This window comes from Physeter macrocephalus, chromosome 5 (assembly GCF_002837175.3).
Source record: "Physeter macrocephalus isolate SW-GA chromosome 5, ASM283717v5, whole genome shotgun sequence".
Lineage (NCBI taxonomy): Eukaryota > Metazoa > Chordata > Mammalia > Artiodactyla > Physeteridae > Physeter > Physeter macrocephalus.
In genome coordinates this window covers 53,418,198-53,439,372 of record NC_041218.1, presented here as the reverse complement: position 1 = coordinate 53,439,372, position 21,175 = coordinate 53,418,198, and the positions used below count along the sequence as shown (strand labels likewise).

The 21,175-nt window shown below is 39.2% G+C and overlaps 1 protein-coding gene across 5 annotated transcripts in view; it reads right to left on the bottom strand.

The window, feature by feature from the left end:
- ADAM22 (ADAM metallopeptidase domain 22) overlaps positions 1-21,175 on the bottom strand; it is a 234,566-nt gene that overhangs the window by 191,443 nt on the left and 21,948 nt on the right. For all 5 annotated transcript variants that reach the window (XM_055084959.1, XM_055084958.1, XM_055084956.1 and 2 more), the window contains exon 3: positions 9,684-9,760. In XM_055084959.1, the coding sequence (XP_054940934.1) occupies positions 9,684-9,760 (77 nt within the window). The remainder of the gene's footprint in view (positions 1-9,683; positions 9,761-21,175) is intronic.

Sequence of the window (21,175 nt, the reverse complement as noted above, 5' to 3'; positions counted from 1 at the left end):
CTGTAATCCATTTTGAGTTTATTTTTGTGTATGGTGTTAGGGAGTGTTCTAGTTTCATTTTTTTACATGTAGCTGTCTAGTTTCCCCAGCACCACTTATTGAAGAGACTGTCTTCTCCATTGTATATCCTTGTGCCCTTTGTCATAGATTAGTTGACCATAGGTGCGTGGGTTTATCTCTGGGCTTTCTATCCGTTTCCACTGATCTATGTTCCTGTGTTTGTGCCAGTACCATATTGTCTTGATTACTGTAGCTTTGTAGTATAGTCTGAAGTTCGGGAGTCTGATTCCTCCAGCTCTGTTTTTTTCCCTCAAGATTGCTTTGTATCTTTGGGGTCTTTTGTGTCTCCATACAAATTTTAAGATTTTTTGTTCTAGTTCTGTAAAAAATCTCATTGGTAATTTGATAGGGATTGCATTGAATGTGTAGATTGCTTTGAGTAGTATAGTCATTTTCACAATATTGATTCTTCCAATCCAAGAACATGGCATATCTCTCCATCTATTTGTGTCATCTTTGATTTCTTTCACCAGTGTGTTATAGTTTTCTGAGTACAGGTCTTTTACCTCCTTAGCTAGGTTTATTCCTAGGTATTTTATTTTTCTGTTGCAATGCTGAATGGGATTGTTTCCTTAACTTCTCTTTCATATCTTTCATTGTTAGTGTACAGGAATGCAAGAGATATCTGTGCATTAATTTTGTATCCTGCAACTTTACCAAATTCATTAATTAGCTCTAGTAGTTTTCTGGTGACATCTTTAGGGTAATCTATGTATAGTATCATGTCATCCGTAAACAGTGACAGTATTATTTCTTTTCCAATTTGTATTACTTTTATTTCTTTTTCTTCTCTGATTGCCATGGCTAGGACTTCCAAAACATTTTGAATAATAGTGGTGAGAGTGCACATCCTTGTCTTGTTCCTGACCTTAGAGAAAATGCTTTCAGCTTTTCACCAGCTGTATTCTGTTTGCTAGTATTTTGTTGAGGGTTTTTGCATCTATATTCATCAGTGATATTGGCCTGTAATTTTCTTTTTTTTAGTATCTTTGTCTGGTTTTGGTATCAGGGTGATGGTGGTCTCGTAGAATGAGTTTGGGAGTGTTCCTTCCTCTGCAATTTTTTGAAAGTTTGAGAAGGACGGGTGTTAGCTCTTCTCACCTGTGAAACCACCTGGTCCTGAACTTCTGTTTGTTGGAAGATTTTTAATCACAGTTTCACTTTCATTACCTGTGATCAGTCTGTTCATATTTTCTATTTCTTCCTGGTTCAGTCTTGGAAGGTTATACTTTCTAAGAATTTGTCCATTTCTTCCAGGTTGTCCAGTTTTTTGGCATAGAGTTGTTTGTAGTAATCTCTTAGGATGCTTTGTACTTCTGAAGTGTCTGTTGTAACTTCTTTTTCATTTCTAATTTTATTGATTTAAGTCCTCTCCCTCTTTTTCTTGATGAGTCTGGCTAATGGTTTATCAATTTTGTTTATCTTCTCAAAGAACCAGCTTTTAGTTTTCTTGATCTTTGCTATTGTTTTCTTGGTTTCTATTTCATTTATTTCTGCTGTGATCTTTATGATTTCTTTCCTTCTACTAACTTTGGGTTTTGTTTGTTCTTCTTTCTCTATTTCCTTTAGGTGTAAGGTTAGATTGTTCTTTGAGATTTTTCTTGTTTCTTCAGGTAGGCTTGTATTGCTATAAATTTCACTCTTAGAACTGCTTTTGATGCATCCCATAGGTTTTGGATCATGTCTTTGTTGTCATTTGTCTCTAGGTGTTTTTTGACTTCCTCTTTGATTTCTTCAGTGATTTCTTGGTTACTTAGTAACGTATTAATTAGCCTCCATGTGTTTGTGTTATTTTATGTTTTTTTTCCCTGTAATTGATTCCTAATCTCATAGCATTGTGGTCGGAAAAGATGCTTGATATGATTTCAGTTTTCTTAAATTTACCAAGGCTTGATTTGTGACCCAAGATGTGATCTATTCCAGAGAATGTTCTACATTCACTTGAGAAGAAAGTGTAATCTGCTGTTTTCGGATGGAATTTCCTATAAATATCAATTAAATCTATCTGGTCCACTGTGTCACTTAAAGCTTGTGTTTACTTATTAATTTTCTGCTTGGATGATCTGTCCATTGGTGTAAGTGAGGTGTTAAAGTCCCCCACTATTACTGTGTTAGTGTTGATTTCCTCTTTTATGGCTCTTAGCATTTGCCTTATGTGTTGAGGTGCTCCTATGTTGGGTGCATACATATTTATAATTGTTATACCTTCTTCTTGGATTGATCTCTTGATCATTATGTAGTGTCCTTCCTTGTCTCTTGTAACATTCTTTATTTTAAAGTCTATTTTATCTGATACGAGTATGGCCACTCCAGCTTTCTTTTGATTTCCGTTTGCATGGAATATCTTTTTCCTTCCCCTCACTTTCAGTCTGTATGTGTCTCTAGGTCTGAAGTGGGTCTTTTGTAGACAGCATATATATGGGTCTTGTTTTTGTATCCATTCAGCAAGCCTGTGTCTTTTGGTTGGAGCATTTAACCCATTCACGTTTAAGGTAATTATCGATATGTATGTTCCTTTTACCATTTTCTTAATTGTTTTGGGTTTGTTTCTGTAGATTCTTTTCTTCTCTGTGTTTCCCACTTAGAGAAGTTCCCTTAGCGTTTGTTGTAGAGCTGGTTTGCTGGTGCTGAATTCTTTTAGCTTTTGCTTGTCTATAAAGCTTTTGATTTCTCCAGCGAATCTGAATGAGACCCTTGCTGGGTAGAGTAATCTTGGCTGTAGGTTCTTCCCTTTCATCACTTTAAATATATCGTGCCACTCTCTCTGGCTCGTAGAGTTTCTGACCCCTATAATGTGAATGTTGTTGCGTTTAATGTTGTCCCTGAGGTCTCTTAGACTGTCTTCATTTCCTTTTTTTTTTTTTTTTTTTTTAATTCTGTTCCATGGCAGTGACTTCCACCATTCTGTCTTCCAGGTCACTTATCCGTTCTTCTACCTCAGTTATTCTGCTATTGATTCCTTCTAGTGTATTTTTCATTTCAGTTATTGTATTGTTCATAGGTCCTGGATCATCTTCACTATCATTATTCTGAATTCTTTTTCTGGAAGATTGCCTATCTCCACTTCATTTAGTTGTTTTTCTGGGGTTTTATCTTGTTCCCTCATCTGGTACACAGTCCTCTGCCTTTTCGTTTTGTCTATCTTTCTGTGAATGTGGTTTTCGTTCCACAGGCTGCAGGATTGTAGTTCTTCTCGCTCCTGCCGTCTGCCCTCTTGAGCCTTTTCTTTCTGAGGAATCTTTCACAATAAAGTATAACACTAGTTCTTGACCTCTAGAAAGATCCAATTTGGCCGCAGGATTAGTTTGACCAGGCCAGGCCATATGATTGGTTTTATTAACATATCTGTCCCAAAGAGTGAAATTTCACACCTGTGTGACCCCTTGAAGGAGTTGAGAACTGCTTCCCACCCTTCGTAGTCTTAATAACACAGGAACTGGCTGTGCTTTTCATTTTTAACCATCCCATAGTCTTTATCTGCCTCCTGCACAAGTTACAACCTAAAGGTTGAATTAGTATATAATTTGGTTACAGATAACCTTGTTTACTGAACATTCAGAAGGAATATTATATAATGATACTTTTCCTTCCTTCCAATCTAAAAATATGTATTATTGGATCCATCCTGCAACTGGAATCCAGCTACACAAGGACTTACTTAATTTGTCTCCAGTTTCAAACAAGACAAAAAACTCTACCAGTCCCATAGCCCTATAAATTGCTTCATAAGGAAAAAAGCTTAGGTTAAACAGTTCCCGAGATGGTGAAGTAGGAAGACCCTGCGCTCACCTTCTCTCAGGGTCTCTCACACTAATATGACAAATGTTTACAAGAAACTGGGATTCCATGGTGGTGCAGTGTTTAAGAATCCACCTGCCAATGCAGGGGACATGGGTTCGTGCCCTCATCTGGGAAGATCCCACATGCCGCGGAGCAACTACGCCTTCACGCCACAACTACTGAGCCTGCGCTCTAGAGCCCACAAGCCACAACTACTGAGCCTGCATGCCACAGCTACTGAAGTGTGCGCGTCTAGAGCCCATGCTCCACAACAAAGAGAAGCCACCGCAATGAGAAGCCCGCACACTGCAATGAAGAGTAGCCCCCACTTGCCACAACTAGAGAAAGCCCACACATAGCAACAAAGACCCAACACAGCCAAAAAATGAAAATAAATTTATATACAAGAAACTACCAATGTGAAAGACCAGAGCCTACCAGAAAAGACCTTCTACAACTAAAGACAGAAAGAGGAACCAGAGCGAGACAGGTAGAAGGGGCAAAATTGCGAAAGAGTCCAGACCCATACCAATGGGTGGGCGAGCCACAAATGGGAGAATAGCTATAATTGCAGAGATTCTTCCCAAGGGGTGAGGGGTTGGAGTCCTACATTGCGCTCCCCAGCCCGAGGGTCCAGTGCCGGGAAAATGAGTCCCCAGAATGTTTGGCTTTAAAGGCCAGCAGGGATTACTTCTGGGGGAGCCAGAGGGCTGTGGGAAATAGAGAATCCACTCTTAAACGGTACACACAAAATCTCACATACTCTAGGACTCAGGGCAGAAGTACTCATTTGAAAGGAACCTGTGGCAGACCCACCTGCTGATATTAGAAAGTGTTCCAGAGAGGCAGGAGGAAACTGGAGACGGAGACATGGGCGGCAGCCATTTTGGGGAGCTCGTTCTACCACGGAGACACTGGTGCTGGCGGGCACCATTCTGGAATCCTCCCTCTAGCTTATTAGCTCCAAGACCCAGCCCCATCCCCACTCACCAGCCTGCAGGCACCAGTACTGAGACATCTCAGGCCAAGCGACTAGCTGGGAGGGGACACAGATCCACCACCATCAGGGCAGCTGTCTGAAGACCTGCTGAGCCCATAGCCAATCCTGGATACAGCCCTATCCATCAGAGATCCCAGGACGTGGCCCCACACACCAGGGTGCAAACACTAGATCCGGGACCCCCCCAGGGTCTTGCAGCTAGAGACATGGGGAGCCTGCTCCACCTGCAGTGCACAGGCACCATTCCCAGAACCCCCTGGGCTATAGCCCTGCCCACCAGCCAGCCAGTTCTAGCCTTGGTACCAGCCTCACCCACCAGCAGGTGGACATCTGTCCCCAAACAACTGTAGCCCTGCAGCCTGCCATGGCAGGACCCAGTCCTCTCACCAGCAGGCCAGCCCCAACCCTGAGACACCTTGGCGCCCTCAGCCAGTCGCCCCAGGATCTGACCCCATTCTTCAGCAGGGAGACACAACTTCGGGATACCCTGGACCCTGCAGCCAGCTGTATCAGGAACTGGCCCCACCCAACAGCGATCCAACACCAGCTCTGGGAGCCCTGGACCCTGCAGCCAGAGACCCCAGGACTAGACCCTGCCCAGCAACAGGTCAACTCCAGATTTGGGACACCTTGGTCACCTCAGCCAGTGGCCCTGGGGTCTAGCCCCACCCACTAGCTTTGGGACCCCCAGGGCCCTTCAGTCAGAGTCCCCAGGACCCAGCACCACCCACCAGTGAGCCAGCACTAGCCCTGGGACTCGCTGGGATCCCACAGCCAGCCTTGTCATTACGCAGCCCTACCAACCAGTGGCCAGCAGCCTCCACACAAGGCAGGGCCTGACAACCAGCTGAACAGGGGGCCAGCCATGCCGACCAGCACGCCCACAGTAGTCCACCCACCACAACAGAAGGACCCACACAGCCCACATAGGGGGAACCCCTAGAGTACATAGCTCTGGTGAGCAGAGCTGCTGGAACGTATAAGATATCTCCTACAAAAGGCCACTTCTCTAACACTGGGAAACATAATCAACCTACCAGATACAAAGGATGAAATTTTGCATTTTCCACAACATGGATGGACCTAGAGGGTATTATGCTTAGTGAAATAAGTCAGACGAAGACAAATACTTTACGTTGTCATTTATATGTGGAACCAGAAAATAAAATAAATGAATCAATATGTCAAAACAGAAACAGGGGGCTTCCCTGGTGGCGCAGTGGTTGAGAGTCTGCCTGCCGATGCAGGGGACATGGGTTCGTGCCCCGGTCCAGGAAGATCCCACATGCCGTGGAGTGGCTGGGCCTGTGAGCCATGGCCGCTGAGCCTGCGCATCCGGAGCCTGTGCTCCGCAACAGGAGAGGCCACAACAGTGAGAGGCCTGTGTACCGCACAAAAAAACAAACAAAAAAACAGAAACAGACTCACAGATATACAGAACAAACTAGTGGTTTCCAGTGGGGCTAGGGAAGAAGGGAGGAGGGGCAACATAGGGGTAGAGATTAAGAGGTAAAGATGACTATGTATAAAATTAATAATCTACAAGGATATATTGTACAGCACAGGGAGTGTAGTCTTTATTTTATAATAACGTCAAATGGAGTGTAGTTTTGAATCACTATGTTGTACACCTGAAATGACTATAATATTGTAATTCAGCTATACCTCAATAAAAAATATCGTTTTAAGAAGAAAAAGTAAAAAAAAAACAAACAACCAACAAACTACATTAAATAAATGTTAGTAAGCATATGAGTGAGAAAAAAAGAAAGGAAGGAAGGAATGGAGGGAGGGAGGGAGGGAGCGAGGGAGGGAGGGAGGAAGGAAGGAAGGAAAACTTAAAGAGCATCATCGATTTTTCATCTTTCTGCTCCTTAACCAATATAACCATTAGACAATATATAAAGTGAAACCATGAAATAAAAACATTCTCCATAAAAATAAGAAAAAAAACCTTTGTATCAAATCATCCTAGACCATAAAGCATAAAGAAAATAGATACCTGACATCTATGTTTAATGTAGATCCCAGGCCAAGCAAAAAAAAAAAAAAAAAAACTTTGCATAATTCTCAGCCCAGGAAATCTCTATTTATGCTATTATTTTATCCTTTGTACTGCAATAATAAGAATGGAGCTTCTTTGTACTGCAATAAGAAGGGAGGTTCTTGCCAGTACCTAGAAAGAAATTTTGCTTCACCCTTAGTATTCTAAGCTTCATGCTCTGTAAGTATGGCCATATGTGCTTCCCCTTCAGGAACAGCAAACTATAGTGCTCAGATTCCTCCAGAGGAAGTGAGATGGCTTGGGCAGAATGAATAAATATCCTTTCTTCGTTGGGGTACTGAAAGTCAAGGCATTACAAATGTCAGAAACCAGAAAACAAGGCAGGGGGTATCCACCAGAACCATGATTTGAAGGAATGGAAAGGAGTCATTGAAATAGAGACCTAGGAACCTGACTTTCCAAATCATACCTAGATGTGTACGCTCATTTTTTTTAGAAGCCAGCCCCAAACATTTGCCCTCTTTCTTTTTTACAGCTTCACTCTTCCCCAATTGATAGCCTCCACCCTCATCCATCATCTCCTCTGTCTCCTGGCCTATTCCAGCCTTTAGTTTCTAAGTCAATATGACTTCCCAACCTAGAATTTAGTGCCTATTCTGGGCTAAGGATACCACAATAAACGAAAAAACATCTCAGCCCTCAATGAGCTTAAATTCTAGATGGCGGAAAAAGACAAAAAAATAATATATTAAAATTTGTTTTAAATAAATTAAAATACAGAGAATTAGTTGACCATATAACAATGATGGTCATCAAATTTTTGACCTGCAAAAATGGCAATTTCATAAGTCAACCTTTATATTAAATTGTGATAATATTTTTAAAATTAAGCAAGGGAGAATAGGTAGTAGGGTGTATGGGAAAGTGAGCACAGAGAGGGTTACAACTTAAAACAGGGCAATCAGTGTCTAAGTGGTAGAATTATATGAGATTGTTTTTCTACTCTTTCATTATTTTTCTAAGGAGCATGCATTCCTTCATAATGAGTTTTTTAAAACTTTATGACATTAAAATTGCTGAAAAACTGAAATGAGTCATACAAACATGTAAATTTTAGGGTATTTACATCAAGCAGGAATATAAGATACAGATCATATTAACACAATCTTATTCACGCCCTATGAAATTAGGGTAAAATACAGTGTGGTATAAAACATCTAATACTTATGTTCTAAGCCAGAAATTGTAAAAGTAAGAAAGAAACTATTTTAATGAGTATTATAGAAATACAACTTATGTTACATTTTTTAAATGTGCATGATCAAAGAACAAAACACTCCCACTGTTAGATCACCCAAATAACAGACTGCCATCTAACAATGCTTTTCAGTATTTAAATTGTTTGTGAAACAAAAATGTGGGGAGAGGGAAGCACTGCTTACAAAATGTACCTACGTACAAGGCAGCTTAATTAAAAAATAAACGAATATATAACTTAAACACTAAAACAATAACTATGGTATGGTGAAAACTTTGTAAATAAATTCCAGAAAAATTAGGATACTAGTAAAATTAATTATTAAATTAATCTATTAAACATGGACTAAAATCTAAAAGGAAGAAGTGAATTCTCCTGAATACTGATTGACCTCGCTCAATAATCTTAACAGTGCACATGTGCCCTTTCCTCAAAGGAAATCTCTAAACCAGCACTGTGCAACAGAACTTTCTGCAATGTTGGAAATGTTCTGCCTTGTCCTATAAGGTAACCACTAACTATACATGGCTACTGAGCATTTGAAACGCGGTTCATGCAACTAAGAAACAGAATTTTTTATTTTATTTTAATTATTTAATTTTAATTTAAACAGCCACAAGAGGCTAGTGGCTACCTCTCCAGATAGTACAGCTCTAAGAACTGCCTCTTACATCCCTTTTTTTATTAACTCAGAGTCTTCCATTTGGCTGATTCCCCACTGTAGAAAAATTAGGCTCTAGTTCTCACTCTCGGTCTACCGTACTGTCCTCCTGGCCTCAAACTTTCTTCCTAAGTTGTTGCATAGCTGATTTCAGCAAAGCTGTGGTCCAGTGCTGCTTAGCTCAGAGACACTGACTGACAGAGCCCTGGTCTCTTCCTGCTTGCCCAGGATAAGAAGTGGGATACTAATGCTTTTTTAAAAAAGTGAATAGACAACTCAATGTCCTGTAAGACTTTTTACATACTAACCCAGAGGGAAGAGATTAAATCCAGTGATTTATCAAAAGCCACTCCCAAACTTAAAATTCTACTATTCCAAACCCAAAATTCTAGGTGATGACAATTTCCAAAATTATATAGTATTTACAGAATAATTCCAGTACCTTAAACCTTACAAAAATCAACTCCCAAATCAAAGCATCTAATGGCATTATTTGGAATCACACAACCAGTGTGATTGCAACCAGTCCCCTGGCTCACTGAGCAAAAAGGGTAACTTACCTTTTCTGCTGTTCTTAAGAAAGATGTTTTAATACTCAAAGTATTATTTTCATAATTTATTGTCATTCATAGGAACTTATGTCATATATATCTTTATGCAAAATATTGGAGTAAATCTTTCCCTCAATTTTACATTCTTAAAGCTGTTACAGTTGTTCAATTTCAAGCGGATACCCATTTTCTGTTATTTACCCGACTTTATAACTTACAGTCAATAGATACAATAGTTTTAAATATAGTATTTAACTTATACTGGAAAACGAAGTAAAATATAGTAAGAAAAAAAATTTTACAGCAGGATAAGAAACTGGATTCAATGTGTATCTGAAAACAGTGAGTGCAGCTCAAGAAAAACTTACTGATTTAGCAGGACATCAAGAATAAACGATGTTCCAAAGGCACCGAGCAGGAAGCTTGCCTGGTCAACGTGAGTCAACTGCAATATCAGAAAGATAAAAGGTATTTATTATTCAGCCATAGAGATCAGATGATAAGCACTTCTCATGATCATTTGAAAGTTTTATAATATAAATTAGAAAACCAGTTCAACATAGAAATTAAATAAAAACAAAGTAAAATTTGCACCTTCTTAGAAGCTATTCACTAATCTAAAGTAAAGTACCACTTAATCAAGGAGGGCAAGTACCCTCCCTTTCTGCTTTATCTCAAGTGGTTAAATATTTCATTTCCAAGAAGACTGAACTACATTTCATTCTGTTTTAGATGACTGACACCTTTAAGATTAAGCTTTGTAGATTAAAAAAGAAATAGGGAAAAATATGTTCAATACAAGAGTAAATTAAGATGATGAATGTGATCTATTTACAAGGAAGACATCTAAACTTCTAAAAAACCCTGTTCATCCTATCTCAAATACATACTTTCAAAGTAATAGCTCAGTTCTAATTTACCAAATGTAATTTCATAGAGGTTTCCACAATTTCCTAAGAGAAAAACTGAGCCTCTGCCCATCTACTGCAATCATCACCCATCAAAAGTTTATCAGGAAAAAAATCACTATTTCCTATGTCAATCTAGGGACTCCCAGAGAAAATCACAAGGGACTCTAAAAAACATACAGTGTTACCAATAACATTAATATTAGCGTATTGAATAACCACATGTAATAACTGAAAGGAAAGGAGGAAGGAAGCAGAACTATTTATTTTGACTGCCCATAATAACAGTAGCTATACCTGAGCGGTAGAACTATAAATTATTTGATTTTTTGGTTCATATTTGTCTATAGTATCCAAAATTTCTACAATCAACATGTATAATTCCTGCAGTGAGAAAAGCAAACATACACTATTTTAGAGATATAAACCATCTGAGCAACTGTATTTATGTAGCAAGTGAGGCAGATGGTGGTGCTGCTCCCTGAGAACCAGTGCATCTTAGGAAGGGACATTCTAGGATTCTGTGGGGCACAAATGGCACCTCAATCATACCTAGGATTTTCACACTCATTAAGCTATGGTATCAGGAGAAAGGAGAGTGCTTAATAATCATAAAGCTTTCTGGAAACAAAGGATAACCTTTCCATTTTAAAATCTTTGAAATAAGTGGGAGTGGGAGAATGCCACACCTCAGTTGCTAACACATTCCAATCCTCGTGAAACCCCAAATGAAGAACTATCTGCATACTTCTTAGCCTCATTAAACATCCAACCCTAACTCCTCACTCTTCCCAATTAACACCCAGGTTATCACCAAATTCTGGCTTCTTTTTTCTTTTTATGATGGTTCTTGAATCCACACCTTACTCTTCATTTTCATATCTGCCACAGTTCATACCCTCCCCGATTTTCCTAAAACTGACTCCTTACCAAAACCCCAAATGTAAGTCCTATATTTTCTACTACATCAAATACAAACTTTCTCTCTCTGCATATCAAGATCCTCCACAATCACCTCCGCCACCCCAGACATAACAGCACACAAGTTCCCAAGGACCCACCCATATCCCATTCACACTCAGCTCTCTCTTCTACTCTTTAATTCCACAAACTATGTGCATTCCAACTTCTTCTGTAGCTATCATTCATCACTTGTGCTTTTCCAAACCAGACCCTGGGGTAGTGATCTTCACCATGGCCACTTCCCAGAAATGGCCCTATTCATCCTTCAAGACTTAGATCAAGTTCCTTTTTGTATGAGTCTACCCGGGCTACCATAAGAAAGTACCACAGACCGGATGAGGTAAACAACAGAAATTTGCTTTCTCACAGCTCTGGAGGCTGGAAGTCCAAGCTCAAGGTGTTGGCAGATTTGGTTTCTCCTGAGGCCTCTCTCCTTGGCTTGCAATGGCCACATGGCTTCCTCTCTATGCATGTGTACCCCAGGTGTCTCTCTCTCTCTCCCTCTCTCCCTCTCTCTCTCTCTCTCTCTCTCTCTCTCTCTCTCTCTCTCTCTCTCTCTCTCTCTCTCTCTCTCTCTCTCTCTCTCCTCTTATAAGGATATCAGTCATATTGGATTAGCATCCACCCTTACAACTTCATTTAATCTAATTACCTCTTTAAAGACCCTGTCACCAAATACAGTCCCATTAGCAGTTAGGGCTTCAACATATAAATTTTGGAGGGGACACAATTCAGTCCAAACTTTCCTCTCCCAGGAAGTCTTCTCAACCCCTTCTAGCTTCCTTCTCTCCTCTTCCTCAATACGGTTCATTTTGATATGAGGGCCTCAGTACTGACCAGCATCAGGTATTCAATAAGTACTTCCTGACTGACTGACTCATTTGAGGGTTTGTTTTATCAGTCACCTGGATGCGTTCATGAACAACAATTGCACAGCTATAAATTACCTGCTTACAGAAATCCCATCCTTCCATCAAGTTGTTCTTAATGCCACCTCAATGGATAATTTCTTTTCTCTAAAAGCTCTTTGAGTTTCCTGAAGTGCTAACAACCATGTTTTGGGAACAGCCTGAGGAAAGCTCTGTCTCAATTAAAAAGAACCTCTCTCTCCTCCATTCTTTCTCAGCATTTATTGTGAACATGGCAGAGGACACATGTTATTCATCACGACATCATGACTACAGCTTGGATCAAAATAACATTACTATTCTTTTTTAGCAAGATATTTACTGTTTGCATTAATTCTGTCTAATTCTTATATTTTCTTTTTCCTGCAGCTTCAGTTTACATCTGGTATTTTACTTTATTGATCTCATCCATGACCCAAGGAGAAACCCATTATGTAAATTCAACAGAAAATCTATTGACAGCATGTTTAACTGCCTTTAGTGAAAAATGTTTGCATTATTGATAGTAATAGGAACGGGATTATATTAATATTGTTTTAATGTAAGGAAGGCTTCCTTAGACTGTATACAGATTGATTCATTCAAAAAACATCTTCTGAGAGTCTACCAAGTGCTGGGAACTCTTCTGATTTGGGGGGCAAGATGAAGAAGACTGATCATGTTTCCGCTCTAGTGGGGCTTATCTCCTAGCGGAAGGAGATAGAAAGTGTCAAATAAAATGACAGAAAATGAACAATTAGATAAAAAATAAACTTAGAATATAAATACACTGTCCTCAGATTTAATAAAACAGGGTAAACAGGTAACCAGGGTAGATAGGGTTCTAGGTGGTATGGAGGCCTCTCTGAGGAGATGACATCTGGATGATGACCTGGATGATTAGAAGGGATCTATGGCAGACAGACTGATGGCCCCAAAGATGCCCACACTCTAATCTCTGGAACTTGTGAACATGTTACCTCACACAGCAAAAGGGACTTCGCAGATGTGATAAAGTTAGGGACCCTGAGATGGGGAGAGTATACTGGATTATCCAGGTGGACTCAATGTAGTCACCAGTCTTATAAGGATCAGAGTCAGAGAAGGAGATGTGATGATGGAAGTGGAGATTAAAATGAGGTTAGGAAAAGGCCACATGCCAAGGAATGTTGGCAGCCTCTAGAAACTGGAAAAAACAAGGAACAATTTTCCCCTAAAGCCCCCAAAAGGAGCACAGCCCTGAGAACACCTTCATTTTAGCCTTTTAAGACCTAATTCAGGCTTCTGATCTCTAGAACTGTAAGAAAATTAATTTTAGTTGTTTTATGACATTAAGTTTGTGGTATAACGTGTTACAGCAGCAATGGGAAGCTAATACAGCATCACTGGCAATGTCCCTGAACATTTAGAAAAGCAACTCCAATAATGATTTGATTGCATCAGTGTTCAATGTCATTTTCCTCCGTAGCTGGGTTAAAACCAAGGCACCTGCACCAGTAGAACTGACACTCATGAAGGCAAAAGGATCAAACTCCAAACACAGGACTTCCCAGCCAAAACAAATTTGCAGTAGTAATCACGAAAATACATGTTAGCCTGGTTTCCTTGCATTCTGGGTGGTCATCTACCATTCAGGCACCTGCCATCCCCATATGTCTGACTTAACAAGTAGGCTGAAGAGAAGAAACATATTTACTTCTTTAGGTTATCTTGGAGAAATTATAAATTAAGTAGAATTACACTGAACTCATGCAATTAACAATCCAGCTTATTATTCAACACCTTAATCTTAGACCTTACCTTCTTAGCTCAAAAGAAAAGAAAATGTTTAAGAAGAGAGAGCTAGTCTAATCAGGATTTTCCTCTTTATTTTGGTGGGGGAGTGCCTAACATATATTGCCCCCCAAAATTCTAATATTTATTAACTTAACTAGAAGATTAAAAGGTAGTAACGGCTCTTAGAGACATTTGAAAATTATTATTATTTTTTAGAAATGCATTTTTTCAAATTACTATATAAGAATGACTTGTGATTTTTAAAATCTATTAACCAAATGCTTTGTTACCCTAGAATAACCTAGAGCTCATATAATACACATCCTTATTTTACAAATAAGGAAACTGAGGCATGTGGGTAAATGTCATTTCCAAATCACCCTGTTTGGTAGTAGGGCAGCATTTCACCTCCTGGCAGGCCTTTTCCATCATGCTTCATCTTTGCTTTCATTCTGCAGTTTGGAGGTGCTTGCAGGTTTTACTGGGTTCTAAAGAGCACTTCTAGAGCATATGAGAAGAAAATCAAACCATGAAAAACAATCTTTGGAACTCTGACTTCATCAGAAAAGTCAATAACATTACCACATCTGACACAAAGCACAACCTTAGAAATTAAGCATTATACTTTACAATACACATGGAAATCCATTTTTTAAGAAAACAAATTACACAGGTATGGTAAAGTGTGTGTGTTTTAAGCAGTGAGGCTGACTTTGATCATAGCTGTGAAAAAAGATTGAGGGAGAAAAAGGCAAAAATATAAAATAACTATCCAGATGGCAAGAAAACTTAATAAATCAATATAATTACATAAGGATAATTTAAATTTCAAATTTCAAAAATGAATCATAGAATTTTAGGACCAGAAGAACCTGATACAATCTGCAGATTGAGGCCTGTTTATTATCCATGGGCAATAGCTGAAATTTAAATGTGAAGTTAATAAAACCCCCAAGCTCCTTATGCATTTTGCTTCTTGGCAGTCTGTCTTTTTCTCCTCACATCTCCTAGAGCCATGAACTAGAACAACCCTACATATTACAAAGAGCAGATATAAATGAACATTTCAAGCTTGTCTTACTTACAACCTTTTTTTTAAAGATTTTGTTGCTGTTGATGTGGACCATTTTTAAAGTCTTCATTGAATATGTTACAATATTGCTTCCGTTTTACGTTTTTGGCTTTTTTTTTTTTGGCTGCAAGCCATGTGGGATCTTAGCTCCCGGACCAGGGATCGAACCCACACCCCCTGCATTGGAAGGTGAAGTCTAAACCACTGGATGGCCAGGGAAGTCCTTACAACCTTTTTTTAAAGCAAAGATGACACTAAAACTGTCATGGTAGAATCAGAACTTTGACACAAGGAGAAAGACAGGTAGTTTGGGTTTTTAATTAAGCCCAACCTGAATAATGAATCAATGAATATCAGTGGCGTGGGAGTATTACCAGTCAAAACAGTATTGTACAACAGGATAATTCTGAAAATAATTAATATAATTAAAATGAAGTCTTCAATGTATGTAACAGACTCTTTAGCTATTCTGCATCCTAAATTCTTCTTTGCCATTTGATTGCTTCTATTTAGTTTTTTAAAAAATACAAGTGTAATTCCTGGTATCCAATACTTTGAGCTCAGTAAAAAACAAAATACCAATAATTACTTTTAACTGTTTTCCCTGGTCTTCTACATCAGACAAGGCAACTGAAGAATCACCATAACCTGACTGTAATTACTCCATTGCCTTATGTGGACTTCTGACAAAACAGTTCAAACACTCTGATACTACAGCCTATTAACATTAAGACTCCTCATTCTAGAATTTCCTGTAGCCACATCAACAATATTGTTTTCCCCTGTCTGTTACTTGAGATATGGAACTTATTGAAGCAGAATTGTATAACTGGCTTTTTTGAACAGAGGATTCTCCCAAATAGATCTACCTAATACATAAATTAGCACAATACATATGTAAGAGCATTAGTGTTTTCTATTCATAATTGTATATCTATGACTCTATGTTAAATGCCTCCCTCTTTTCATGTGGTCAACTCAATCATGTCCACAGTTGTCATAATCTGTATCATGTATTGCATTTAATTTACATATTATCTTTAACCAAAAGGCACTTAAAATCCAACCTTCTTTATTTAGTATTGCAAGAACCAAATAGTGTCCAGCAACAGGACATTTTAAAACAAAATGAAAGAAAACAAAAAAGCATAGCCTTTAAAGCCAGGCAGAACTGGGTTTGAATTCTGGGTCTTCCATTTATTAATGGAACAAACTAGGGCAAATTGTTTAATGTCTCTGAACCGAAAGTCCTTGTCTCTAAAAGACCAAAAATAATAATACACACTCTGTAGCTTTATTGTGAAAACTAAAGGATAAGTTACAATCCATTCAACCTTTATGGAGCACTAACCATATCTCAGGAAATACACCAGGCTCTGGGGATACAGTCAGACATGGCCACTGCACCCAGGAAACTCACAGTCAAAAAGGGGAGCTGCTACACAAATTATTACAAAATATTTGAAAGTCCAATAATAGATATATGTACAAGGTATAACAAGCAGCCCTCTGACTATAGGATTACAGAGAGTTGAAGAGGTGCTCCTCAGACCAAGAATGCAGGGGAAAGCACTCCTGGTAAAAGACCCTACAAAGGCACAAAAATGGGAAACTCAACACACTCAGGGATTGCAGGAAATGCTATATTCCTGAGACAGAAGATGTGAGGTATCTATTGTGGGAGAACAGGCTGGAACCCCAAATGCCAAAGAACTTCCAAACCAGTGGTTCTCAATCCTGATTGCATATTAGGCTTGCTCAGGAAGCTTTTTAAAAAATACCACTGCCTGGGCCCCAAACTCAGAGATTCTAATTCTTTTAGTCTGGGATGGATCCTGGGCATCAATATTTTTTAAAGAGCTACCCTGTGATTCTGAAGGGTGGCCAAGGGTTCAGAACCACTAGTATAAAACAATATAAGAAATGTACTCTTTATCCTGGAAACAATAAGAAATGGATGTAAAAGGCTTTGAGATGATAGATGTTCAATAAACAATAGATCCTTTCGCTTATCTTCACAATTTACAGCAAAATATGTTTAGCTTTGAAACTGATGATCTACTTACCGAATCTCCCTATATTTCTTACAAGTAAAATGTATGTTCTTTTGACAATTTACTGCCTGAATTTTGTTGTTGATTTCAACCAAAATCATAAAAGTTTTAAAAGTTAAAAAAAAAAAGGAGAGGGAGGGCTTCCCTGGTGGCGCAGTGGTTGAGAGTCCGCCTGCCGATGCAGGGGACACGGGTTCGTGCCCCGGTCTGGGAGGATCCCACATGCCGCCGAGCGGCTGGGCCCGTGAGCCATGGCCGCTGAGCCTGCGTGTCCGGAGCCTGTGCTCCGCAACGGGGGAGGCCACAACAGTGAGAGGCCCGCGTACCACAAAAAAAAAAAAAAAAAGGAGAGGTAAGAGAAGGCCAAAAAAGGAGGTACAAGGGATTCCATCTGGTGGCCTCGCCAGATAAATTAAGTGAGGGCCAAGAAACATCTCTACAAGCACCTTAGCATACTATTTTGCACACAGCAGACTCTCAACACACTGTAAGAAAAAAAAAGGAAGGACAAGGAGCAATAGATTGGAACTCCCACGGGAATTTTTAAAGAGCTAACCATGCGGGTCTAATGAGTAACCAATTCCCATGGAATTCCTCTTTAGTCACACTTGCTCTATAATTCAAATGCCAGTTCTTGCTATTATTTGAAGCAAAAATTTTTACAATTGATGTAAACGTGTTCCACTGTTGTGGACATGCACCTGTTTGGGGATGTATTACCCAAGGACAGAGATTATGTCATATAGATCTCAGCAGCCAGGAGCCCTAGGTGAAGCCACATAGCCCACAAAAAAAAAAAAAAAAAAAAAAGGCTTTTTTCTTAGGTGAGTTCTTGAGAGGCATTCTGTGAATTTGCCTTTCTGAGTTTCCAGTTCTGACGTCACTGAAAGCCCTCGACTCTGTGATTCCTGGCGGCAGAGGACCCCTCTCTCCAGTGGCCCCTGCTCCAACAAGCTGGAGGTGGAAGGGCTGGGCCGACACTGGCATCAGCTCTGATTTTCTCCTCTCCATTCAGGAAGTCAGGCAGCCTCATTACCTATTTATGCTCTGCTATCTTCTGATAAATCAGTCTCTCCATCATCTTGGCTATTAACCGCCCATTACTAGGCCTTCATTTAGGGCCTGAACAAGAAAACGCTTTCTCTCAGAAGCCTGAAAGTCGGAGCAGACCTTTACGATCTTTAGCATCCTGAGAATAATACCATATGTAGTCATATTGAGCTGTAATTTAATCTGAGTGCAAGGAACTCCAACGTTTGGATGCAACAAAATCAGCAGACAGAATCCCTCAGATGAACCAGACCTGGGAAACAGATACTCTACCTTAATGCAAGAAAGGCTTGGGAGAAAAATTACAGGTCTTCCTGGCCTCACTGCTGACTTGACGTTTGATTTTTGGAGTTACTAAAACTTTCTATGCTTCATCTTGTTTTTCCCCAAATGTGAACTGAAAATAGTATGAATTATAGAATGCTGTGAGAAAAACACCTTATATTTTTGTTTATGGTGAAAGAGTATATAAAAGCTTGTTGCAAAGAATAATGTAACTACTGAGAGTTAAATCAAACACAGGTAAAAAGAACAGAGGAGGGGAAAAGCAGTTAAGCTATTATATTATCAAATGAATAACTAGTCAGTTCAGCTCTAAATCGGATGATTTTAAAAGCAGGCCTGGAACTTCCCTGGTGGTGCAGTCGTTAAGACTCTGCACTTCCAATGCAGGGGGCGTGGGTTTGATCACTTGTCAGGGAATAAGATCCCACATGCTGCACGGAGCGGCCAAAAGATATAAAATAAATAAATAAAATTTGTTTAAAAAAATAAAAATAAAAGCAGGCCTGGAAATAAGTGTCATCTCTGCCAGCTGGGTCACAGTCTTTCCTGGAGGCAACATCAGAAATAGGCCAAGTCTAAAGAAGAAAATTAAGAATGGTGAGTTCTTCACATCAACATTCACTTCACCCAGTTGTTAAGGCAATGGATTTTTGTTTGCTTACTTGCTTAATTTCACCTTCCTTATATAGATATTAGAGGCATCTGAGAGTTAAGGCTCACTTCCATGAAAGGGCCAGCTCCCAGTGTTTGAGGAAAGAAAAATCAGAGCTATCACTGACCAAAATGCCATGATAAATAGCTGACATGTAAGAATTCCATAGTATTTTCTTTAAGAAACAAATTTACATAGGGTAAGAAAGTTTTTTCTCTCCTAGAACTAAAGACTAAAACTACATAATTATAGAGGACTTTCTGTTCACACATATACATATATACACATGCATACTAAACTTTAGAAGGAGCAGATTCTTTCTTTACTATCTTAACTGTCCAAGAGTTTTCCAAGAACACAGTCGAGAAATAATCATAGTAAAATATTGCAAGAGCAAAGCTCCTGCTTAAAAGAAAAAGAAGAAAATGGCAGTAAGTCTCTAATATCAAGAATCTTCAAAAGATGTTTTTTTATCTGTAACTTGACAGTCACCCACCAAAGGCTTTCTTTACTGGGACACAAAATGAGACACAAACCTTGCAAAACTATCTATTTATTTTTGGGGATTTCCCAAGTAGCTAGAATGAAGATTGGTTGGAAGAACACACCAGTTATCTCAATTACCACAATTATGAAATGAAGGAAGGAATGGATATGTGTGTGTGAGAGAGAGAGAGAGAGAGAGAGAGAGAGAGAGGGAACTTGGCCAATTAAGAGCAAGCATGCAGATTACCAGCCATCCCTAAGGAAACCATGTCTCAGAAACATGGAATCTTTCAATGCGTGCATAGGTTAGAACATAGCAAGAATCTGCTACAGAGATTCAGTATGACATGAATCTGCCCCCCAAATTCTTAAACTGATGGGCTTCCACATACTACCAGCTGGTGTCTCCAAGCTGCTTTGAAGGGTAACTCCTTGCCCTTAAATTTTAGGGAAATTGAAAGAATCCATTCATGATGCATGTTTATTAGAAAACAAATACCCAATGAGAAAATTTTTGTTAAATGTGCTGCACTACATGTATCAGATCTATAGTTTTTCTGGGATATGGACTTCAAAAGCATCTGAATCTAAAGAAATTAAAGAGTAAAAATTTTCAAACACGTTACTAGGAAATATCTAAGGGGTAGCAAAATAATGAAATTACTCTGTTGGACAAGAGTAATGAAAAAACTCTAGACATTACTTTTCCTTGCACTTCCATTATTTGGCACTAGTGACTACTGCCCCTTGCAATAAATAGATCAATTGTGTTACTTAATCCTTAGCACTAAACACTTTCCCTAGAAAAGTGAAATGCCTTTTAAAAATACATTGACTGTAAATAATCTCTTAAAGCAGGAATTCCAAGAGATACTGCTATTGAGAGAGATAGAAAACCTCACCAAACCAAGTCATATTATCCATTGTACATCCAATAATGCTTGCATGTGCATGTGTGTGCATACCTGTGTATACGTCACGGCAGGAATAGCGTGTAGTCAGCTGTAACCTAGAAAATAATTACTACTTAAAACAAGTAAACTCTGTAGTGCTGGTGAGTTCAACTCTAAAAAGATCTAATAGAAGGAATAACTGCTGCTCTAAAATGGCAACAGGATATAAATCCTCACTGGAGCGTCTCTAGACCTAGGACAAGGTAACAGTGTCTAGTGATGTAAAGTCAGAATCAAATGTAGACTACCCCTTAGGCCTGAAATATGTCTTCATTACAAGAAAAAACCAAGACAAAACTTCGGAGATTTCTAACTATTGTTATGACTTTGTGTCTGAATAAAAAGAAAGAAAATCCAGGTCTGACCACTCTTTTCTTCACTGGCATGAACTCAGCTCTTGATAGGAACAATATCATGTCAAAGGTTGATGGAACTTGACCTCCTCTGTGCTAGAAACAAAGGGTAGAGAATTCCCTGGTGTCCAGTGGTTAGGACTTGGCGCTTTTACCGCTGAGGGCCTGGGTTCAATCCCTGGTCGGGGAACTAAGATCTCACAACCCGTGTGGTGTGACCAAAACAACAACACCAAAAAAAAAGATCCAAAAAACAGAAAGGATTCACAGATAGGATCACAAGGAGCCACGACCTTGTGAAGGCGTGTCAGTGGAGCTTGGGAGTCAATAGCTTGATTAGAGCCATTCATACTTCCCTCTGTTTAAACCCTCTGCCTTAACAAAAGAGCAAGCATGCAGGGGCACTGAACTGTTTTCAATG